The sequence below is a fragment of the Oreochromis niloticus genome, linkage group LG1, assembly GCF_001858045.2.
Source record: "Oreochromis niloticus isolate F11D_XX linkage group LG1, O_niloticus_UMD_NMBU, whole genome shotgun sequence".
Taxonomy (NCBI): Eukaryota; Metazoa; Chordata; class Actinopteri; order Cichliformes; family Cichlidae; genus Oreochromis; species Oreochromis niloticus.
In genome coordinates this window covers 23,399,753-23,422,382 of record NC_031965.2, presented here as the reverse complement: position 1 = coordinate 23,422,382, position 22,630 = coordinate 23,399,753, and the positions used below count along the sequence as shown (strand labels likewise).

At 43.1% G+C, this 22,630-nt stretch overlaps 1 protein-coding gene across 1 annotated transcript in view; it reads left to right on the top strand.

Annotated features, from left to right (window-relative positions):
• gse1b (Gse1 coiled-coil protein b) overlaps positions 1–22,630 on the top strand; it is a 163,459-nt gene that overhangs the window by 36,305 nt on the left and 104,524 nt on the right. The window contains exon 2 of the mRNA XM_005467129.4: positions 13,697–13,835. Coding sequence (XP_005467186.1) covers positions 13,697–13,835 — 139 coding nt within the window. The remainder of the gene's footprint in view (positions 1–13,696; positions 13,836–22,630) is intronic.

Below are 22,630 nucleotides of genomic sequence, written 5' to 3'. Positions count from 1 at the left end.
GTCTCATCTTTTCCAATTGTTGCAGCAATCTTCCTCAGCTAGGAGGGTATTGTGGGAATCCTTTGCTCCAGCATCGATTCATTATAAAGATACCTATAGAGACTGACCTGGCAGGCTCATGCCTCCAGCTTGCCCAGCTTACAAAATTGGGATATGCATGAAAAAAACAACACCCAAGAACACAGGGCACTGTCAGTAATGACCAGGAATGTGTGCTTGCAGCTGTTATAATAGAGCATCTTAATTCTAAAGCAGTGGTTCTGTATCTAAGAGTAGCACTCCGTCCAATAGGTCGTATGATAAATAACATGATAGGAAAGGAAAAAAATGCACAAATTGTCAGGCTATATTTTGTTTTTGTTTTTCATCAAACTTTTTCAACCTCACAGTTTAAATTAAATCCTTCAAGATATGGAAATCATTACTGGAATTATTTTAAAAAAATCAAAGACATATAAAAATGTGGCAAGGCAAACCTCCTGAAATCAGTCTTTCTTTCTTCCTAGCTCTGTGTCGTGATTCCCACTATTGCTTGCTTGACATCCTATGATAGTGAGAACACTGGTGAGCAAAGGCTTTAAAGGAAGTTTTTTTTTTTTTATGAGGAAACATAAAACACATGAAGCAGGCGCCATTTTAAAAGACATCACACTTCCCGAGACCGCCTGCAGAGAAAAACACAGAGAGGAGGGGTTAGAATAATGTAATTGGGTTAGCAGCAGTGTACCACACAGAGTCAAATAGAAACAAAACACTCCAAATTTTTTTGATTGTTTTCTTTCGTCACCATCTGCCCCTGCCATCATTGCTGTATTACAAACATACAACAGTCTGTTTAGATATCTTAAATGTTAATTATGACTTGTATATATGACGTATATTAAATAAAACTTGCTCTCTTCTGATCGGCATCCCTTTCGCCTGTTTGTGTAGCAAGGAAATGTGTGTCATCATTCAGATTAATGTTCAAATTTGAGGCGATGTAATGGTGTGTGTAAATAATCCCCGCTGACTCTTTCACCCCACTGCTGAGTATTGAAAGACAGAGAGCATGGGGACATATGGTATGAGGCCACATGATTGCAGTAGTGTTAGTGAAATGTGTTATCTCCTTATTGTGGTTTGGCTCTGCACTGCAGAAGCGGTTTAGACTTGGTGATTAGCTGTTAGGTGACGTTCCTCCGTGGAGCAGAAGCTGGCAGTCAGTAAGGCCCGAGGAGACAGAGTTCTGCCCAGGCCAGGGCCCTCCAACTGGCCTGAGGTTTGGAAACCACCTTACCATGGAGAGCTTCCACAGTTGCTGGTGCACATCTGGTCCTGAGGACTACTGGCACTACAGATAGTGCGTGTATGCTTGTGTAATCGGCTGCACAGGGACAAATGTCCCTGTGAAAAGACCGTGAGATAAAATAAGACCTTTGGGGTGGCTCTTTTTATATGTGATATATAAAAAGACAGATGAACAAACCATGAGCATGTTTTGCTCAGATACTGAATGTTCTAATTGGAAACTATGTTGAAAAGTATAAATAACACTACAAAAACACCCAAAGAGTACTCTACTGATTTTAGTAGTGCATTGTTTTAACAGCACCAGACTCACAACTGAAAGTGCGTCTGTCTTTACTGACAGATTTGTTTTGCTCTAAGATTTCTGTCTCATGCTAGTAGAGGCTCATGTATCCTTGACACGGCACCTTCAGGCATAGATGACCTATAGAAGTCTGGATAGATCACGTGTTTCAAAGTATTACTTCTGAGACCAGTAAACAGATTTTGATGTTTCAGGCAGTAGGAAAGGCAGTTTGGGGGTAAACAAGGATCCTTCATATTGTAAATTCTAAAGAAGGATGTAAGTTTCAATTTTTGAAAATATTTTTTCCACATTTTGGCCATGGGAATGTTAGCCTTGAGCAGAGACGGCAGTTTATTTTGGTTTATTTATAGTTTATTTGCTTTTTCAACACAATCTTGTGGAATTTTGCAAAGGTCATGAAATTTAATCTAGTGATGCATGTTCATGGACATGCATTTTTCCTTTTTTTCGTAAACATGCACATGGACAACAGCTGCCATGGACAAGAGGGTATTTGTGAAATATCTTTCATTCTGTTTGGTAAATACTTACAAAAGTGGATTTAATCAATCATCATAGAAAATAGATTGCATTTTCATGGCTATTTCACTTCTGCAAAGAGTCTGGGTTTTCCATTTCCTGTTGTCTGTAGAATAATCACTGCATATATTCTACATATGGAAAATGTTTAGGTAAGGGATGGGATAATTTATCCATCAAGCTTTTGTGGTTTGACCAGTGTTGATTCCATACAAGTAAGCATGATGGAGAGGGGAGGGAGTTCATTTGAAAAAATATAATATCTTTGTTTTTTAAACTGCATTCCTAAAACAGTGATTGGTAGACAGAACAGCAAGTAATTGATGGCGACCCAGGAAGCCCCAAAATATTGTCTCTTATGCTCACAGGCTAACTAATCAATGGGTTCTAAAGTTGTCTAATTACAGTACATACATAGATACACAATTGCATTTTTAATGCCTACTTTGATGGACAAGAACTGCCATCATGTGAGTTTATTTGCTTATAATATTTCAGTTGACGAACTGACACAGTGGTGGTGAGTGTTTAAGCATGTCCACAAACAGCCATACCTAAATCTCTTAACAGCTGTTAAATGTAAAACGCACACACACACACGCACGCACGCGCACATCATGTTAAATCCATCATGGCCTCTGTGTCCCATGCTGCCAGCTGCTCACTGCTCTGCTACTACGTCTGTCTTGTTGCTAGGATACACACACATTCAGGGAGTAGCTCACCCCTTGTCGTACGCATTCTGTTTTTGCCCATACGTTGCCAAGGTGCCGCTAATTGTACACACACACACACACACACACACACACACACACACACACACACACACACACACACACACACACACATAAACAGAGAATTTCATGTGTGCCTGAACTGTTTTGAATGAAGAAGCTTTACATGCTTTCTGTGAATATTACATCTTTTTGTTAAACCATCCATCCTTAGTGTCAAATTCAAGTTTGAGAACCAACTAGAAAGCAGCTTAAATGACTGTGTTACCACTTTAATTGATTTGGAATTGGCTTCTCTTGTTTATTTGCAGTACAGTCCCTGAACAAGTGGGGCAGGATTTAGAGTGCATTACTAGAGCACGACCACCATTGGAGGGCGCTATCTATCTATTTTCATTGCTATTAAAGGGTAGCATCACTTCATTCTTATCAGTGAGGATACCTCGACAGCAGCTCCTTCTGTCTTCTCCCTCTTTGCTTCACTGCTTGGCTCCTTCTGTGTTGTCTTTTTATCTCTTCCTAAGCCTGCCTCCCTGCTCATCCCCCCACCACCCCTCTTCCTCCCTGCCTCCCTCTTGGTTCCCTTCCTACCACTGCTTTTCATCCTCACCTACCTCCTCTTCTTCTCACTTCCCATGCCTGCCTTTCTGAGTCCCTTACATGGCTGCCAATTCTTGCCCTCTCGCCTTTTTCGCCTCCTCCTTTTCATTTCCTCTCTCAAATTCCCCCTCCTATCTCACCTTCCCACAGCTACAGTAGATGAGATCCCCCTTTATAGAGCCTCGCTTTCCTGCCTCCCTTCATCTCGTTCCCTCTCCCTCTCTGGCTCTCTCCCTCCCTGCATTCACCACTCTTGCCCCTCAGGGTTTTGTTCTGCCTTAATCAGAAGCTTAAGTGTTGCATTCTCACCCAGACAATGCCTGCCATTCAGTCTGGGTTTGTGTAAATAGGTGTGCCCTGTTAGTGTGCCAGCGGGCATGCAATGCCAGCCTCGCTGCGGTAGTGGTGATCACCAGTAGCCCCCAGCTACAGGAGGCACTGCTCCACATGCACACATTGACAAACATACACACAAACTAGCAACAGCGGGAGGTGGAAGAGAAGGAACTTGCTGATGGCTGCCTTTGAAGTGCTGCCATCCAACGGCATGGATGGCCAAAGCAACACACACAACACAGACAGTGCACTTGGTCAAATGGAGTGCAGGGAGAAGGATTCTTTTCATAATCAGCCATTTCTCCCCTCCATGTTGGCGTTTTGCTTTTCAGTTCATCTGCTTCTGACTTGTAGTCTTGACTTATTTGTTGGTCTGTGTCAAAAACAGCTCTGTGTCATGTTTGGTGATATAATAGCAGAATAGTGACTACAGGGTAATGCGTGTAGTGGCTGCAGGAGACCAGCAGCCTGTTTCTTGGCCACCTGGCAAGCTCTTTATAGAAGGCAGTGTAGGCCTCTACCCAGCTGGATGATGCTTGCTCTCAGACTGCTGTGTCAAATCCAGGGAGCCAGCTTCCTTCCAACACCAAACCATCTGTCTACATTCATGATGGCACTCTACCTGCAGATGGAGAGAGAGAGAGAAATAGAGAGAGTTTGACAAACAGGTTTTTTTTTTGATGGATATACAAAGAAAGTCTTTGATGTAATGTGCAAGCAAATTGTGCATGTGTGCACCAAAGTGCAGTACGTGCACATCCACCTAACATTTTTTTTAGTTTTGTTTTTTTATGTATGAACTTCAATCTTACACAGAGAAGGATATGGAGTGATAAAGGACATTAAAGAGAAAAGGGTTGGACGGACATATAAACATAGACTAGGCAGATGAAGTGAGCCCACACTCGCCCATGCTATCTATCCTCCTCAGATGGCCATTTGGGCTTGTTAATCTATCGCCTGGTAACAGAGACAGCCTATCAACAACAGCCACGCCCCTCTGCACATGCTCATAGAGAGGGGCTCATTTGGATCTTTGAAGGGAAAGCGCGCACACCACACTAAAATACACACAGAACCCCCCACCCCACGACACAAGCATGCATGCACACACACATATAGAAAACTACCCACAAATCCTGGCCTGTCATTGCTCTCCATTGTTTGGCTGCGGTTGCTTTCTCCTGGTGTGACTGCCAGCAGATGGCTACCACTGAGCTGTCAGAGTCGGCCTGGGGCCCACACACAGACATGGGCGCGCGCGCACACACACACACACACACACACACACACACACACATACACACACACACACACACACACACACACACACACACACACACACACACACAGACACAGACACAGAAACACTCACTCATACAAAGAAGGTCTTATTGCACACCGAACATATGCACAGTGCCCACTGAATGGTGCTAGTGTTGGCTGTATAACACTACTCTAGGCCTGCTTATACCTCAATTTATATACTACATATTTGGTCTCTTTTATTCTCTCTCTGTTTTTCACACACACTGGATCCTAATAGACTGTGGAGCCTCTCAGCTACAGGTGCCCCTCATGACCCCCTCTCTGTAATGACTGTGTAATCCCATAAGAGAGCCGCCTTTCTACATTAGCATGTGCAAAGGCCATTGTGTTTGTGTATGCCTGTGCATAAGTAACTGTTGTGAATCTTGCTTCTACCACCCATTTTTTTGCATCTTTGTGTGTACAAATTGTATGTATTTCTGTGTGTGTGTGTGTGTGTGTGTTTCTATGTCTATGTGTGAGTGTGTGCAAGACTGTGTGTGTGTGTCAGAGTGATTTGATACGTGTAGCAGCAGGTGTCGGGCCTAATGGAGCATGTCATCACAGAGTAAAAGCAGCTGCTCCTGCTCCGGGTCGTCAGGGGTCACCCAGAGGTGAAAGGTCAGGGTCGGGGTGAGAAGTCGGCTGCAGCTACATGACATTCCTCCGCTCGCTAATCGTAGCTCTGATGAATGGCTGCAAAGTGGCAGCTGGTAGATAGGAGGCAGTGTGTGTGGCTGTGTCAGAGGAAGACACTGAGAGGAGGATGGAGAGAGAAGAGGGGAGGAGAAGATGAAAAGAAGAGAAAGGAGGATTGTGACTAATCTAACGCGCACACATCCGCACAGCCAGGCAGAGCGAGTATTGACTGCACAGGCCTGTGATCCTGAAGGAGCAGTACATCAGAGAGGACAAGCTCAACAACACAGGCTTTTGTCAATGTCTAAAACTCCACACACATGCACAAAACCTTTACACATACCCAGCGGCGCACATGGATGCATTGTCACTCTCTCTTTCCTTCTCTCTTTCTCTCTGTCATATGCACACACACACACACACACACACACACACACACACACACGCACACACACACACAGTTTGTTGTGTCTGCAGAAAGCTGGAACTAATGACAGACTTTGTGTTGTGTGTGTGCTCACTCAGCTGCCCCCTGGACACACTTTACCCACCCAGCAGAAAACAGCCCTTTGTGTTTCTCTCTCTCTCTCTCTCCCCTTCTATCAGTATCTCTCTCTCTCTATCTTGTTCTCGCTGTCTCCCTACTTTCTTCTGTCTCTGGAGAACAGAGTTGTTTTGCTGTGCTCTGCTGTATATATTACCTACTGTATATATTTTCTTGGCGCCTGACAACAGATATATGAGCACAGCAGTGGGTGTTTTTTTTGGCTGACACCAGCCATTCACATTTCCCAGTAAATGGTGCAATAAAGTCTGCACATAAAAAAAAGACATTTAAATGCTAACATGGTTAATATTGAACCTTAGATATGATGGGATAAATCACGGGTAGATAAATCGAATCACTGTGTTTTGTTCTTTTCTTTTTCCTTTTTTTTTTTTTTACAACTTGTGCGTACTTCACTTGACTGAAAACAGTGTGAGTAAAACTGATTTTACAACATTACTGAAAATGCTGACTGTTTCTCTGAGTCATAATTGCACCTTAAATGTAATTTAATACAACTGTTATACTTAAATTTTCCAGTGTTGCACAGTATATAATTTGACCAGCTGAGTCAGTTGTGAAGATGATTGAGATGATCGTTCCCTTTCACAAGGTTTTTGCTTCATTTACGTCTTATTTGAGGCGTTTGTGCGCATGTAACTAAAGAGTTGGTTTGTTTTAGAAAGCTAGTTTTAGAGACCAATTAATTTCTTGCTGTCTCAATGAGTTGTGCAATAAAAACGTGTAGATAATATCTTTACGTAGGCTGTTTTTGTTTTTTTTGTTTTTTTAAAGTAGTGTCATTAGTCCACCCACATATGTGCATACCCCTTTACCACTGCTTCCTTTGATTTTTTTAAGCCACAGTGAGCAGCCTATCTGTCACCATCAGTGTCTTTTTATAGACTTTATCTCTGTCTGATTTGTATCCTTCCAGCTTTCTTTTGCTTCATATCAAAATACCATCGAACACCAAAGGTTTCTATTCATAATGTCACAGTGCTGCCCAGAGGAGTGTTTTATATTGACCCAAGTGCCTGTCTTCGTGCTGGCTTCTCTTGGTACTTGTATACAAGCAGAACAGGCAACTGCAGTATAGATGAGTTTCATGGTGTGATTTTAAAGAACAGCCTGATCCAAAACATATGTAGCTAATGCTCATGAGTCCATTGCCTGGTTTCTTAATTAAATTTACTCATATAATGATTACAAACTGCTTTATTTCTGTCACACTTTCACTTAAAAATATATTTTAACATAATTTTAAGTACTTTGTTTTCATGTAAACACAAGGGACCTGATTCTGATTCTGTACTAGATGAATGGAAATATGAGCTCTATGTGTGTTAAGTGTGTATGTAGTTAAGCTACACTTTAAAAAAAAAGTATACGGTCAAATGGTCAAGCTTGTTTTCACTCTGACAGCCAACTGAAGCAGGAAGAAGCCAATCAATAGCACTTACCCTCTTCCTGCTAGAGTTCCCAACAGATTTGAGAGAAGGATGCAGTCCTGCATTGTGCCCAGCTGGGTGTGCGCATGCTTGCATGTTGCCATATGAATGATATTTTGTTGTTAGAGCATTGTGACTGAGGCTGAAGAAAAAAGGATTGCATTCATGTAGCATTTGATACATTAACTCAAGGACACACTGCATTGCCGTAAAGCAGCATTTCTCTTGATTTATTGACACCCATCTAGTTTGTTTTCAACCCACAGCTTTAGCCCTAACTGCAGGTTTAACCTTTCTAAGCCTCAGTTCAAAAAACTGAAATAGAAGTGCGATACTGTAACTTTGACTTTGAATTTTGGAGATAAACTATGAAGGGTAACAGGCAGGAGTAAAATAAACTATACATGCTTTTGTCTGTACCACATATGCAGTACTATAAGCACTAAATCTGAATGTTCCTCTGCTCCTGGTCTGCAGTGTAGTATGACTTGCCTTGAAGGGGGTGATACTGTGTACCCTACATGGGGGTCAATAAAGTGACACATCGTTATTGAGTCACTTGTACCCCTGCATCCTGCTCCTAGGGACAAATAGATCCAGGAAGCAACTGAATGCTTTCCTTCCGCTCTCCATCAGGAAACACATCTTTTACAACCATGACATCACTGACATTTGAAGGGCAGGGAGATAGTGAGGTCAGATCAGCACACACACACAGATCATCTGACCTACAGGATCTTATGGTCCTGGGGAGTTACTTTTACTTTATTCGTGCAGCATAAAGATGTGGTTTGGTTAAAGACATAATGCTGATTCAGTCTGGTGCTTAAGGAGCATTTATGATGTTTGCTGAGGACAGGAGACCAAGATCATACCTAGCATCAGTTTTCAGGTTTGTGGTAATGACAGGATGACTTTGAACTGACCATGCAAGACATGTGGTCTTGACATAGCGTCTTCTCATTTCAACAGTTTTTTGAATGTCAGGCAGATTTTTTAATATGCCACAAGATTAATATTTTTATTAGTATTTAAATACACTTACACACACTATCAAATATGGATTTATTTTACTTGGTGTGAGGCTTGATTCATTTGGGTTTGCTGTCCATCTGCCCTTAACTGACCCAGCCCTGACCTGTGTTTGGGCCCTGGGCCTCCTCACGGCTACCGTATGGGCTTCTGTGCGTTTTGTGTGTGTACATATGTGTGTGTGTTTGTGTGCGCGCGCATGTGAGGCTAACACAGGGTGGTAGGGTGTAATTTGAGCCCCAGGCTAGGACAGGACTGCTGCACAGTCCATCCAGGCAGAAAAAGCAAGACATGGGAGCCTCGGGGTGGTCAGAGAGAGAAGGAGAAAGAGAGAGAGGGTTGGACATCTGAAAGAGTAAGAAGTGGGAAAGCTGGAGACAGAGAGAGAGTGAGAGAGAGTAATGGACAAAGAGTAGCCAAGCTCTTTTTAACTCAGTCTCCGTGGAAGAGAGATGTCAGTCTGTGTCAGTTCGCTCCACTAACCAGCCTGTAGCAGGAGAAACGGATCTCTCCCTCTCTCCATCACACATTCTTGTTTTCTCTCCCTCTCACTCCCTCCCACACTATCTCTATCTACTTTCTTCTCTCATATCTTTTGCTTATAGCTTTTCTGCCTCAGTTGAGAAAAGCAGAAACACTCCACACCTCAGGGGAAAACAGCAAGACTGAGGAAAAGACCAAGCAGTGAACCAGTCATCTCTAAAAGGCAGGCAATGTATAGTGCAGGTCTTCTCCTGATCACACTACGGGTGAATGAGGACGGGGCCGCTCCAAATGCTGTAGACTAAAGCCCTGAAGGCAGGGCATGCTGCTGGCTCTGCTGCAGCATTTCCCTCGGTGCTGTGAGGAGGGCAGCACACAGCTCTTCAAACACAGAAGGGATCAAGTCTTCAAATCCCCTGGAAATGTCAACCACGTTTGAGGAAATGTCAGTAGAGCTGAGAACACACGCAAACACACATCGAGCGGCGTGCACACACACGCAGGCGCTCACAGCAAACGCCACGGCAAGAAAGGCAATGTGATATAAAGCAGTCATGTCCCGTGGGTGAAATCAGTATCATCTCGTCGTTTTCACAGATCTCAAGGGAGAATCGCTTTATGCAACTTAAAGGTGTTTATTCCCAAAAATGTTGAAGTTTTAATCCGTGGCATTTTCATATGAAAAATTTCCTTTGCTCTAGAAGGTTTAACGATTCAACACAATTGTGATTTAACCGGTAATGCCAGGGTAATAAAGACAATACGTGGAATTGTGTTTTTAATCTAAAGAGCTTGGAAAGAAAAGCAACAGGACTTCTTTGAGTTTCATCCGAGAAGCTTCTTCAGTTACTTGAAAGTCTTTCAAAAGTCTGGACTCAGTATCAGTTATGTCTTCATGTATTTGTAGATCAGCATGTCATGAGTAATTAAAAGAAAAATTTATGTTCACCCACTTTCTCTCTTACCCGCACTATGTGATAATACCATTAATTTTATATCAAGCCACATCTAATGTAGCTCCTCATACCTGATGCTTCAGGTGATCTCATCTGCAGCCACTGACATCATCCTGTGTTAGTATTGATCTCTCGTCATTCCCGCTGACTAACTTATTGACATCCTCAAGTGTATTTCCTGTCTAGACTGTCAGCAGTGCTTAAGGATGGCCCTGCACCCTGGTGACACACACACACACATGTGCGCACACCAGCTTTGCTTATTGACGTATCCTTTGGTCCTCCCCAGTCCTCCTCCTTAATGAATCTGGAAGGTGCTGAACTGCAGATGTTGTGCAGGGTTTAAGTATTGATGGTGTGGATGTGACTAAAGTGCTTCTCGCCGAAGAGGCCTTAGTTAGGCCACAGTGAGTGTGGATGAGAGAGACAGAGAGTAATTATCAAAGGCTAAATGTCTTTTTGAGTGATGTGCATATGCGTTGCCTCATCACTCCCTGCGTCTCACTTAGAAGTGATACAGACTCTAGAAGTGAGTGGATGCGTGCAAGAGGTTGTCAACGCTGTTTAGAAGCTGACAGGTGATATGTAGGTTAAGACAGGCCGATAACTACAGAGGTCGTGGCTCTCTTGACTGAAAAGCCTTTTTCTCTAAGACAGTAATAGAGGCACACAAGCATGCACACTTTTCTACATGTAAGCCTACGTACCCTCTGGACTGTTTATCTGTAGCCGCCTATCAAGATCTGCTCTCAGCTACTAATGTTTTGTGATCCTTGGAGGGCATACTATACTTCGCACAGCAAGTGATTTGTGCTGGCAGACTCTCTCCATGTCCTGTGACATCGTCCATTACTAACACCCTCCTTACCGATTAGAGAGATAATGCTGAACTCTGGAATTAACCTCAATTAGTACTACCTCTGTAGATCTTTCTCATTTCACCTCCTGACTCCTGCTTTGCATCTTAAATGGCCTTGGTCTATTTCTGGTCTATTCAGAAAGCATATGTCAACATAAGTGTGCATGCACACTCAGGCACAGCTCTTCAAATAAAAGAGTGGTTATATAGCTTTAGATCAGTTTTATTTATGCGGGCACATTTTTCTTTCTTATTTTTAGCAATGCAGCATAAATGTGAGATTCAGATTTACTGTTTTAGTGATTGATGGAGTTGGCCAGGCAGCTCAAGAGGTAGTTACTTGTAGTTTTTCTAAAATAAATTAAGAGCTTTTGGTTGGGTTAGGTTGGATGTGCAATCAGTTGTCTTCCTCTTAAATTTCCTGCTGTCATCTTGGAAGTTTTTCAATTTGTGTGACACCTTGGGAACAAACAAAGACATGCGTCACAGAGATTTCCTTAGCCCTAGCTGCACTTTGCAGTTAATATGTATTAACAAATATCAGCATTCCAACACATTAAACAGATTAAGAACAAATCGTGAATTGCTACATTATTTGCTAGTCATCGAGAAGGTAACACTTTGCTTATCTTAAAGCTGTATAGTATATAGTCACAGGGTTATGTTGTGTCACCAAGACATTGTGAAAATATATCGCTTCCCAATATTTTGGGCCTAACTGAGCCATTTTAAGCCTTTGATGCCAACATCTAAATTAGCATCAATGAGTCCTGTTATCTTGGCTTTTTCGTTGAGGGTTGGATTTCTAAGTGCTGCTTCCTGCCATCCAGTTTAGTGGATGAGAAAAGAAACAATATCTGAGTAATTAAATTCTACAGGCTAATGTCCTTGACTAGATACAGAAGTTCATGCCCTGCTAGCTGCTTCTCTGTGCCCTTCTCCTTTCTTTTTTTTAATAGTTTTACATCCATTTTAGGGAGTTCATAAATAAGCCATTTACTTGTCCCTTTTAAACAAGAAAAAAAGACACCAAAGTGGCTGATAAAAGAGAGCGAGAGTTAGAAAAGGTTAGGAAACACGTGAGCATGTTTGTTGTGTGTGTTGTCTGGAGTAGAGTTAATCCACGGGCTCAGACATGACTATTTGCCTGCACTGTCCTCCCCCTTACTTTGCTTTTAAGGTGTGTAGAGTCCTAAAGCATACCCAACATGCCTGATGAAGAGGCTAAGATAAGATATAATAAAGCAAAGAAGTCAAAATACCCAGTGACATTCTTGCTGGTTAGACAGGTGCACAGAAATACAATGGGATGAGAGTCCTAATACCTCAGTGGCATATCCGTAACCAAAAGTGCGTAGGAGAGGTGAATCATTGGCTTGAACAAAGGGTGAATGTATTGTTAAGTGAGGTGTATTTTAAATGGTTTTTAACTGCTGGTGTGGCACAGGCAGCTGTCTGGGCCTGAAAAGAAGCCCCGTGGGCAGATTTGAGAGAAGCGGTTGAGCTAACAAAAAAACAAAAATCCCCTGACCAGTATGCGAATTTACATACAGGCCAACTGCCAAAGCACTTGTCAGTTTGTTGTGTCATATTTACCGTTTTGGGTTTGCCCACTCAACCTGTAACTGTAGGAGGAAGCATTGATGCACCTTGATGTTTCACAAACATCAACAAATGTCTGTGAATACATGCAGTCAGTCAGGCGGGCACACACACTAAAAAAAGGAGGAAAAAGAGACTCTAACTACTCCCCCCGGCTCCTCATGAGAAGTCATTAGGAATGTGTCTGTGTATTTTATTTTTAGCAGTGTGTGTTTAGGAGGGCTAGTGGAGTCTCGTCAGTCTTCAGGGCCCTCCTCTGCTCTGTCGCTCCGTGTCTCTGTCTCCAGCTGAGAGCTATGTATATTTCATAAGCCCAGGGTGCCTTTTTGTCTTAAGATGTGCTGCACCTCCCCTGCCTGTCTCTCTGCTACTCGTCAATGGAGGGAGCCATCACAGTCTTTTTTTTTCTTTTCTTTTTTTTTAAAGTCTTCCCCACTCTTCTCTCTCACCTCGCTGACAGCCACCCTCTGCTTCTCCCTCTGCTTTTCATGGTCAGCTTGTCTCTCTGCTGATGTCTCATCCATCTTTCCTCTTTCAGCTGTGGAAGGGGGCAGAGTAGAGCACGTACAAACAGACTTGGTCTGTCAGGAAAAGTCTCCCTCTGTCTCGCTCTTTGATTCTGTCTGTCTGTCTCTCTGTTTTGTAGCTCTGTCACTTCAGGGAAGGGACATTTCTTCACCCAGAGCTGCAGCCCCCTTCGGTTGTTGTCTTTTTATAGCAGAAATCTGAGTGCTGTGACAGCAGCTAAAAATGTTTGCAGTCAAAATAGATCTGCAGTTAATTGCTATATTTGCACCATCAATCTCTTGTTGTTGTTTAAAGTTTATTACAATACCAGTATTTCTGCTTTAGCCCTGATAAAGTAAGAACATGTATGTTTTGCAAACATTTCCACAGCATCTCTCGTACTGTCACTTTCGCAGGAGCAGAATCTTTAAACTGAGTTGTTGTTGATGGTTATTCTAGGAAATGTATTTAGACCTAATAAACGCCTCTTATACCTCGGTACCCTTACAGTCTTTCTACGTTTCAGGGTAGTACTGTGATTGAGGCTGCAGCAGGAGCCAGTACGGAAGTGGACGCAGGTTCGGGGCCCTCACAAACTACAGGTGACCACACTTCTCCTCGCCCACTGACCTTGGAGGCAGAGAGAGCAGACCGTCAGCTTTCCAGTGAGTATTGCACTCTCAAAACCCACTCGTTCCACTGGTTTTATGCTTCCGTTTTCCCTATTTTCATCACTATTGCTTCTCTTTGTTGTTTTTCTGTTTTGCTTAAAACACTGAAACCTTTTATTTGTCTTTTATGCACCAGGGATCTGTGATTCAAAGCATTTCACTTAACACTACTGTGATTTTACAGAGCTTACTGCACTATAAAGCAGTGCAATCGAATTTCCTTTTGCCATTTTCCAGCCATTAGCAGTATTATCTGACTGACTGATATGTTTAATATTGCATTTGTTGATCTTGTCTCTGTGTGTCTCCTGTGGCCACAACTACTCGAGAGTCTGTCACTCAGAACGTTCAGTAGTAAACACTCTACAGCTAGAATGAACCACACCCTCGAAATATATACTCTTTACTTGGTAAGCAACTTATCTGTGCTTACTTTTTCCTGTGTGAGGTATCTGTGTGACCCTGCTATGTAGCAACACAGGAAGTGGTGAGACCCCCGGAGTGAATGAAATGAGGTCTTTGGCAGTTCTGACACTCTAACCGAAAAGTGACAAAAATTACTTTTGACTTCCTCTCTTCGTGCTTGTCCCACCATGTACTCTTATACTTCTGCCTTTTTTACACTTTTCAGCCCCATTTCACCTCATCCGTATACCAAGAATACGTATCACCAAGCGTCATACATTAACAGCTTCTTTTCCATCGTGTCACATCACAACTATCTATCGATACAAGCTGCCGAGTGAGATTATGGGGCGTGAAGATGATTTGCCTGCAGTTTGTTTTGCAAATGTCCCAGGCGTTTGATCTCTTCACCATCCTTTGAGTGCTTTGTTTTATAGCAGCTGCTCCTAATCACCAGCAATGCAAACCTACAAAGCCAACTTTTTTTTACAAAGCCCCCTTTTGTTATTAACTTGAAAGTTTACAGATCGATTAATCAAATACACTTTTTAATCAGTTATAGAAATTGCATGTTTTGCATCAGTTCACATCTCCTTTATAGTGCATGGAAGTGGTGCTTGACCTGAGGGTTAAGAGGATGGGACTGCTAAAGTAATGCTGGAAAATGAGGTTGAAGATGTTATGATGAAGCAGGCACAGCCACAAACAAATTGTGACTATATGTCCTGAGGGAGGCCATCACAACAGAGGGGTTTGGAGCTCAGTGTGTTTATGTGGAAAGCGCTTGCTGTCTCCTCTCATCAGTTTAGCCAAACTGCCTTTTAACTGAATGCAAAATTCCCTTTTTCTTCTCTCTTTTATTTATGGAAATGTTTACACTAATAAACATCACCGTTTTGTACGTTCCTTATCTCATCCTCCTCTTTCCACTGTCGCTTTCTTCAGCACTCTCTCTCTTGTGCTCCTTCCTGCTCAGGCCTCTCTTTCTTTTTTCCACGGCTATTTCTGTTTAGCCATGAGTGCCCTGTTGTCGTTTACAGAAACTATCTAAAGCTCTCCTTCTAACTAAACACACAGACACTGTAGCACCACCACAAAGGCACTTGGCTAAACAGTCATGACAAGGGGTGGGGGGGACCTCACATCTGAAGACACACACGTAACATTGAATGATCCTCCCTGTGGTCTACTGTGGTATGAGAACAGGGTTTTCATGAGTTATTTAAGCGCTCTTCATCATGCGTGTTGCGCTGCAGCTCACACTGACATGACACGGCCCATTTCCTTCTCTCGGGCCAGAAACGTGACACAAGACACGCTTTCCGTGTTCACACAGAATAGAGTAAAGAGGTACACAGTCAGTCATGATCACAAGGCTGTAGGGTTTAAATCATTAAATGTCCCCATGCAGCAACCGTAGTGAAGCTATAGCGATAGACTGATGATTTGAGACAGTTCCTGCTGTCCACTGCAGTCTGCACTCTATGCTCGGTTACATCATATCAGAAATATTTCAGAAGGAGCCACTTTTAATTTCAAATGCTCAAAACCATTGCAGTGAACCCTCATATGGCAGGAAACAGAGGGTTTGAACTGGGCTGACCACGATGTGATTCATGCTTGTGGACCCTTGATTTGATGAAGACTTCACAACCCACTCAGAGCAACTACACAGTCAATACATCATTAGTGGTGAGGAAGGACAAAGGTAAACCTCCTGCTGCAATAACTGCACAGATTTCTAATAGAGGGAGTGACACACAGGACTTATATCGCCTATATAATAGTAAGAGTATATAGAGTGGGAATCTGTGGTGCTATTCTCTTCTTTATCTCAACTGTTGGAGCATTTATTCGTCTCACAGCTTCTTTGATTCGTGCCTTTGTTAGCCTTTACTCTGCTCTGCTCCACTGTGTCAGAGCAGCCTTCTGAATAAATCTATTCAGAAACATATACCTTCATGTTGTTGTGTACATATGTATATTTTGACAAGGGAATTACGCATGCTGATTGCCATGAGATGAGCTGTGAGTGTGTTTTGATCGCAACAGCACAGCTGGACTTGGCAGACTTGGCAGTTGAGCGCACTTGGCTTCTGGCCAGTTCAATACAATCACAATTACCCACAGTGGGAGCATGGAACACCCCTGAAGGTAGGGTGTGGGTACTGGTTGGGGCACAGAGGGTGGGTACTTAACAGTCTTTGGCCACTTGCATCTGCTTGGAAAGACTGAGCTTGTTGTGTCTGGTTAACATTCCACATTAAGAGTGTTAGGGAAGACAGCAGGTTGACTGCTCACACAGCCATGCCACAACACAGTAAGCTACACATGCAAACATTAAACAAAGCCGGCTGTAAGAAGATGATTACAGCTGCACTTTCCCCCGTCTTTTGTCCAGTGGACAGATCGGCATGTGTATGTAAGGAGCAGTGCAAGGAATAAGAGAGCAAAGAGGTTACACGACTGAGGCACTGAGGGGTGGGGAAGGAGAGGATGGTGAGTTGAAGATGTGGTAGCAAGGAATGCGCTCAATAGAGAACGACTGGAGGGTGACAGAGGAAGCATGGAGAGGAATGCCACTGCTTGCTCCCCCTCCTCGGCTCCCTCTCTTTTCTTCTTCTCTTTTGTCCCCCTCTGTGGGGATGGGAGGGTGGGACAACTTCAAATGACAGTGACAAGCTTGCCACCGCTTCTATGAAGCACAGCAGATGGGAAAGTGTGTGTGTGTGTGTGTGTGTGTGTGTGTGTGTGTGTATGTGTGTGATTAAAATGCCGCTGGAGACTGGGGTATACTGAGTCTCTTGGCAGCACCACACTTGGCAAAGTGCCACTTCTCTGCCCTCTTTTTCCAGCCCATCAGAGTGGGCATTGAGATATGTGTATGTGTGTGTGTGTGTGTGTGTGTGTGTGTGTGTGTGTGTGTGTTAAGTGAGAGCAGGCAGTCTCAATAAACAAATATTAATTCACAGTGTTTTCATTGTTTGTTTCATTATCTTTTCTTCAGGGCCTTGCAAACTGGATGGCGTGTGTGCCTGTTTTTTTCATTCATCTATCTGAGTAACTCAGTAATGTAATGATCATAGAACTTTTGAGAAACAGAGCCCTGTTCTGCAGTGTGTGGCGCCAGTGCTGGCGTGCATGGGGGAATTAGTGAGGAGACAGTGGGTTTGGCAACATGCCATGGTTATTAGCCACTCGCAGGGTGGGCATGAGCTTATGCCCCGACTCAATCACTCACTGTGTTTGCATTTGTGTATTTAATGTGTTTGCTCCTGTGCGTGTATATGTGCAAGTCGAGCATTTGTGTCGGGATTCTCCTCTGGTCACACTGACCTTATTGTGCAGTCACTCCTGGTTGATTTGTACCCCTTCCAACACATTCCTTTCCCTGAAAGGCCGAGAAACAGGCTGTTGACCCCCTTTTCCCCCCATATTCACTGTCTCTTTCTTTCCATCGCTCTCTCACTTTCTCTCCTTTTCCCTCCGGATGGGTTTGATTTAGTGACTGTGGTTTTCCAACCAGAGCCTGGGAGCCTGAAAGTGTAGACTTAGGGAAGAGACCTATAGATTCACAGGCAGCGGAGCATGTCATTACTTGGCCATAGCTCATCAGCAGATACATCATCAGGCTGGAGCTCTATTAGATGTGAGCTGGTGCACTAAATGATGGCAGTATCTAAAATCGCGTTGTTATTTCTGGGTGGATATTTAGCTCTATACTGCATATATCCATATTCTTACCTACCTTGCTATCCTAACACCTTCGGGGAGGCAATGTTTGAAAACTGACATTCTTTCTGCGCAATGACAATGACACAGTCAAGAGTGATAAAGAAGTGTCTTCATCAACTACTCCTGCAACAAGCTTGTTGCCAGTATACCCTCTTCTGCAGCTCTCTTCTCTCCATCTCTCTTTTCCTGACTGCCTCCCACCAGATAGGCTAACTTTTGGCTTCACAAGGGATTCAACACCTTCTCTCCAAGGTGAAAGTCCCTTGCTTAACTTTTTTCTTGTACAGGCACTTGCTATACTCTACTATTATACCACTCACCACAGCTGGTCTGAAAGGACCTGATTTGTAAAGCTTGATGTGCAATGCTTTAAAATTATCTTAAACTACATCAATTACAATATGTTGAAATGCATTGCCAATTTTTATCCAAAAAGCTTAAACCCCATGTTATTGGGTAAAAAAATTAGTAAATTTATGTTGTTTTTGAAAGTGTTGCTTTTTAACTTCAAGTAACTAAACCAGTACTGCTTGTCAACTCAGTGCATTGTGAGTCCCTTTTTTGGACTTGAGAAAAAATATATTTAGATGTATTAAGATATGCTATATTTACACACTGAGACCACCTAATGTGAGGTGGAGGCCCAGCATGGAAGCCATCAGCCAAAGTTCCAGACAGCTCAGGGAAAAAAAGGGGGGAAAAAAAAGACAGCTTAGTGAGAAACTTCCAGACTCTGACCTTTGACCTCACATTGAGAAAGGAAGCAGGTGTTCAAGCATGATTAGGCCTGATGTGCTAAAAACTGGCAGCAAGCTTTGTAGAGGCTATCCCAGCTGTCATAGGGCAAAAAAAGGGGGAAGTACACTCTAGACAGGTCACCGAGCCTAACACAGAGAGACAGACAACCGTTCTCAATCACATTTGCACCTATGGCCAGGATCACCAGTTAACTCAACATGTATGTCGTTGAGCTTTCGGGTGAAGCTGAGTAACCACACAGGCACAGGGGGAGGATACAGAGGAGCCGCAGCCAGTCGGTGGAGCCAAACCCAAAAGTTTCTTGTTGCAAGGTGACAGTAATCATCTTTGCACCACTGTGCCCTCCGACATTATTGAGAACATGGGGGAAAATTAGAAAATCAAGCAATGCAATAGCTCACCAAAAGAGCTACAAATTAATCCACAGTGGGTACAAGTAAAAGTGAGGATGTTTTCTATAGATGAAAATATTTCAATAAAGCGTATTTCTGCCAGTGGTGGTCATCTAATAACAATATTGAATTCATTTTTATTTGTGCTTTTGTCATGGTTTTTTTTTTGTGCGTCACCTTTATTTATATCACCTTTCCTCTCCAGCCCTTTTTGCAACCCCATGACTTTAATCATCCCTTCCTCCCATCCAGGCTCCACTTCTAGCCTCTCTCCTTCCTTTCTTCCCACTCTCTGATCCCTCTCTCTTTCCCTCCCTTCAAACTGTCCTCCACTGTCAGACGACTTGGCTGAGACTAAGTGCTTTTTGCTGTCTCTCGGCAGGTGGGACTGTAATAAAGCTTGTCAGCGGGAGGCATGGGTCGCACTGTCACATGCTCTTTGGCTCCCCTCTGTAACTCCCTCCTCCATCTTCTTCTAGCCCCGCTCCTCCAACAACCACCAGCACTCTCTGCCATGATCTTCTGCTTTTATTTTTCCTCTCTCATTTGTCTGCCTTTTGTTCCCCATTTTGTCTTGCTCTTACCCGAAACTGTGCTCCTTGACTTGTCTCTCATGTGTCTCGCGCTTGCTCTCTCTCTCCCCGGTTTCCTTGCCAACGGCACTTTCAGGAACATGATGAAGAAGAGCAGCAACAGGAGACACCCCTCTCGACATAACAACCAAACACACAAACCCTCACACACATAGGCATAACGCACACAAACGGGCACAGCCACACAAGCAATCCATATAAATGACTCCAGGTGAGGTTGTATTGTTTGCCCAGCTGCTCTTCCTAACTACGCTCTCCTGTTCCATAGTAAACCAGCAGGCTATATGGAAATCAGCTTCCTCTACACAAAACAGTTCTCTGTTCTTTCGTGTCTTTTTTTTTAAATGGTTTTACTTGCGGTGTTTGTGCTTGCATGTTTATGTATTTGCGTGTGCTTGTCGTACCCTCAAAGGGCAAGAGAAGGTTAGCACTTGTATATTATTTGCATGCACATTTTTCAGAGTAACATAAAGGCGTGTTCTTGATCTGTTGTATGGTTGCGAATGCTTGTGTAATTAATTGAAAAAGCTTGTACATAGTCTTTCTTCTTCTAGCCACAGGATGGCATTACTGAGCCCCTTCTTTAAAGGAATCCTTCCCTTCCACCTCCTACCAGCCACAGTTCATTCACACGCACACTCTCACACACCCACATGCACACACATACGCACACAGCCCTCTTTAGTCTGTGTTAGCCCAGGCTTGTGTAAGGTGACAGAGTGCAGTGAATAATTTAGTCCTGGCCATGTTAATGGCTGACAGTGAACATGGCCTCTCCTCTCTGCCGTTGGCCCATTACTAGTACATTCTGTTTCACTTTCTCTCCTTCTTCCTCTCCTATCCTCCTCTATATCTTCCATTTATGTTGTTCTAGTGAAACTATATACGTGTCACGTTTTCGCCTTTATACGACTGTGTACATGAAAATACAGAAAGACTGTATACTCGTCTTATAATAGTGCCCAAGAGTAAAAATGTAAACGTGTAATGTAAGTGAGTTTGATTAAATATCTAATATGACTTTATTATATCGTGTTATTTTATTATTTTGCATTTATCAAAATGTTATTGACCAGATAATGTCATATCCACCTCTGCTTTCTCCTTTTGACTGCACTTATGCTGATATTAAAATGGTAAAATACAGTAACATAAAGTATATTAAATTATCCTGTCCAGGTTTCTTTCACATAAATACTATATAAACATAAAAATTTCTTAAAATTAATATTAGCTTTCATTGCATTATTATTATTATTGTTATATAATAAAGTGAAATAAGCAACATGTCTGAAATAACTGCATGGATCTTTTTTATGCTGTAATATGAGGGTTTTCTTTTATGCCTGTGGAGGCACAAACTTTTTTGGGAGCAACACTAGATATGTCTGGATGTAATTACAAGAAAAGTCTTCTACTTGGCTCTTCAAAGTGGCTTTAACACTATTAATAAAGCAGTCACTGGATATAGGTTGACACCTTAAAATTAATTATGGTGTCATTTTTATCTGTTAGTTATCTACATTTAAGTGTATTTTCCCATTAGTGTATAATTTACATCCGGTGTGGTCCCCATCATCAGTTTTTGGGGTGTTTTTTTTTTCACCTCTCATTTACCATCCGTACGGCCTCATGTTCTGCATAAACTATTTAGAAGACACTCGGGAAACCAGGGTGTGTGTTTGCGTGTGCATGTGCGTGTGTGCGCATAACTCCATTTAAGCCCTTGATTGCTCCACTGGGCTTCAGTTCTCTTGTGTGTGACGTGGGAGAAGAACAATGCGACCCTAACTCTAATCGATTCACATACACTAAACAAATTACAGCTGCCGCCCTCTTCGTCTCTCTCTTCATCTCTTTTTGCAGACCATTTAACCACAGGGACGTTACATGTAGCATATGCGGTTTGCAGCTTGTACAGCTGATGTGTGTTGAGTGTCTGCCTCACTCTATTCTTCTCTCTGATAAAATCAGTATGAGTGCGTTTGGGCCGGTAGGAGCCGAGGAGCCTGGCCTGGCAGGCTTAAGCAGCACCAAGGCCTGGCCAGGCTCATGCAGGCTCAAGGGGGATTGGTAGTGACGTATCCGGGGTGAAACGCGCCACAGTTGGGACTCCCCACCAACCTCCCTGGCTCCAGTCTGGCTGATAAAGTCCAGCTGGGACTGGGGAGGAGATGCGCCATCTATCTTGCCCCATCTCTGCTCTCTTCTTTTGAGCATCTGTCATATTTAAATAATTGTCTTCTCATTAATGGTTTGTCTTAACTAAGCTCTTCTCACCCCTTCTTGCAAGCTATGTGTCATCCATTTGTTTCTTTCTTCATCTTAAATTTTAATCAACCTACCCTTCTCTCCCTCTCTCTCTTTTGCCTGCTGTTTTTTTCCATCCTCCCTACAGCGTATCACACATTTACAGTACTCCTCCTCCACCTCTCTACCTCACGCACACAAACAGATCCAGAACCCTAGAAGTGGGGTCATGATTGAGGCTTGCTGTTAATTAGACAGCAGTGGTTGTTGTAGCAATGCAATGGTAGGGTGTAATTAATTAGGTGGCATGTGCACAGTAGGAGAAAAAGCGAAAGAGGAGAGATGGAGTGAAAGAGAAATACCGGCTATCAGTCCTCCTTTTATCCTCTGAGCTCAGATGAGTTCCCCTAATGAGAAAAAATGAGATGCTCCCAACTAGGGAAGAAAGCATTTTGTCCTTTACATGTTCTCTCTGCCTCTTCTCTGCTTGTCGTTCTGTCACTGCCTTGTTCTCTTTTCATCTGCCTATCACATCCAGGCTATTGCTAGTAGGGTGCCAGTGAGTTGGAGTCACCAGCCATAGATCTCCCACAGTAGTATGAACACAGCCTCTGGGACACATCCAGAAACACACGCAGACACGCATGCAGTGGTG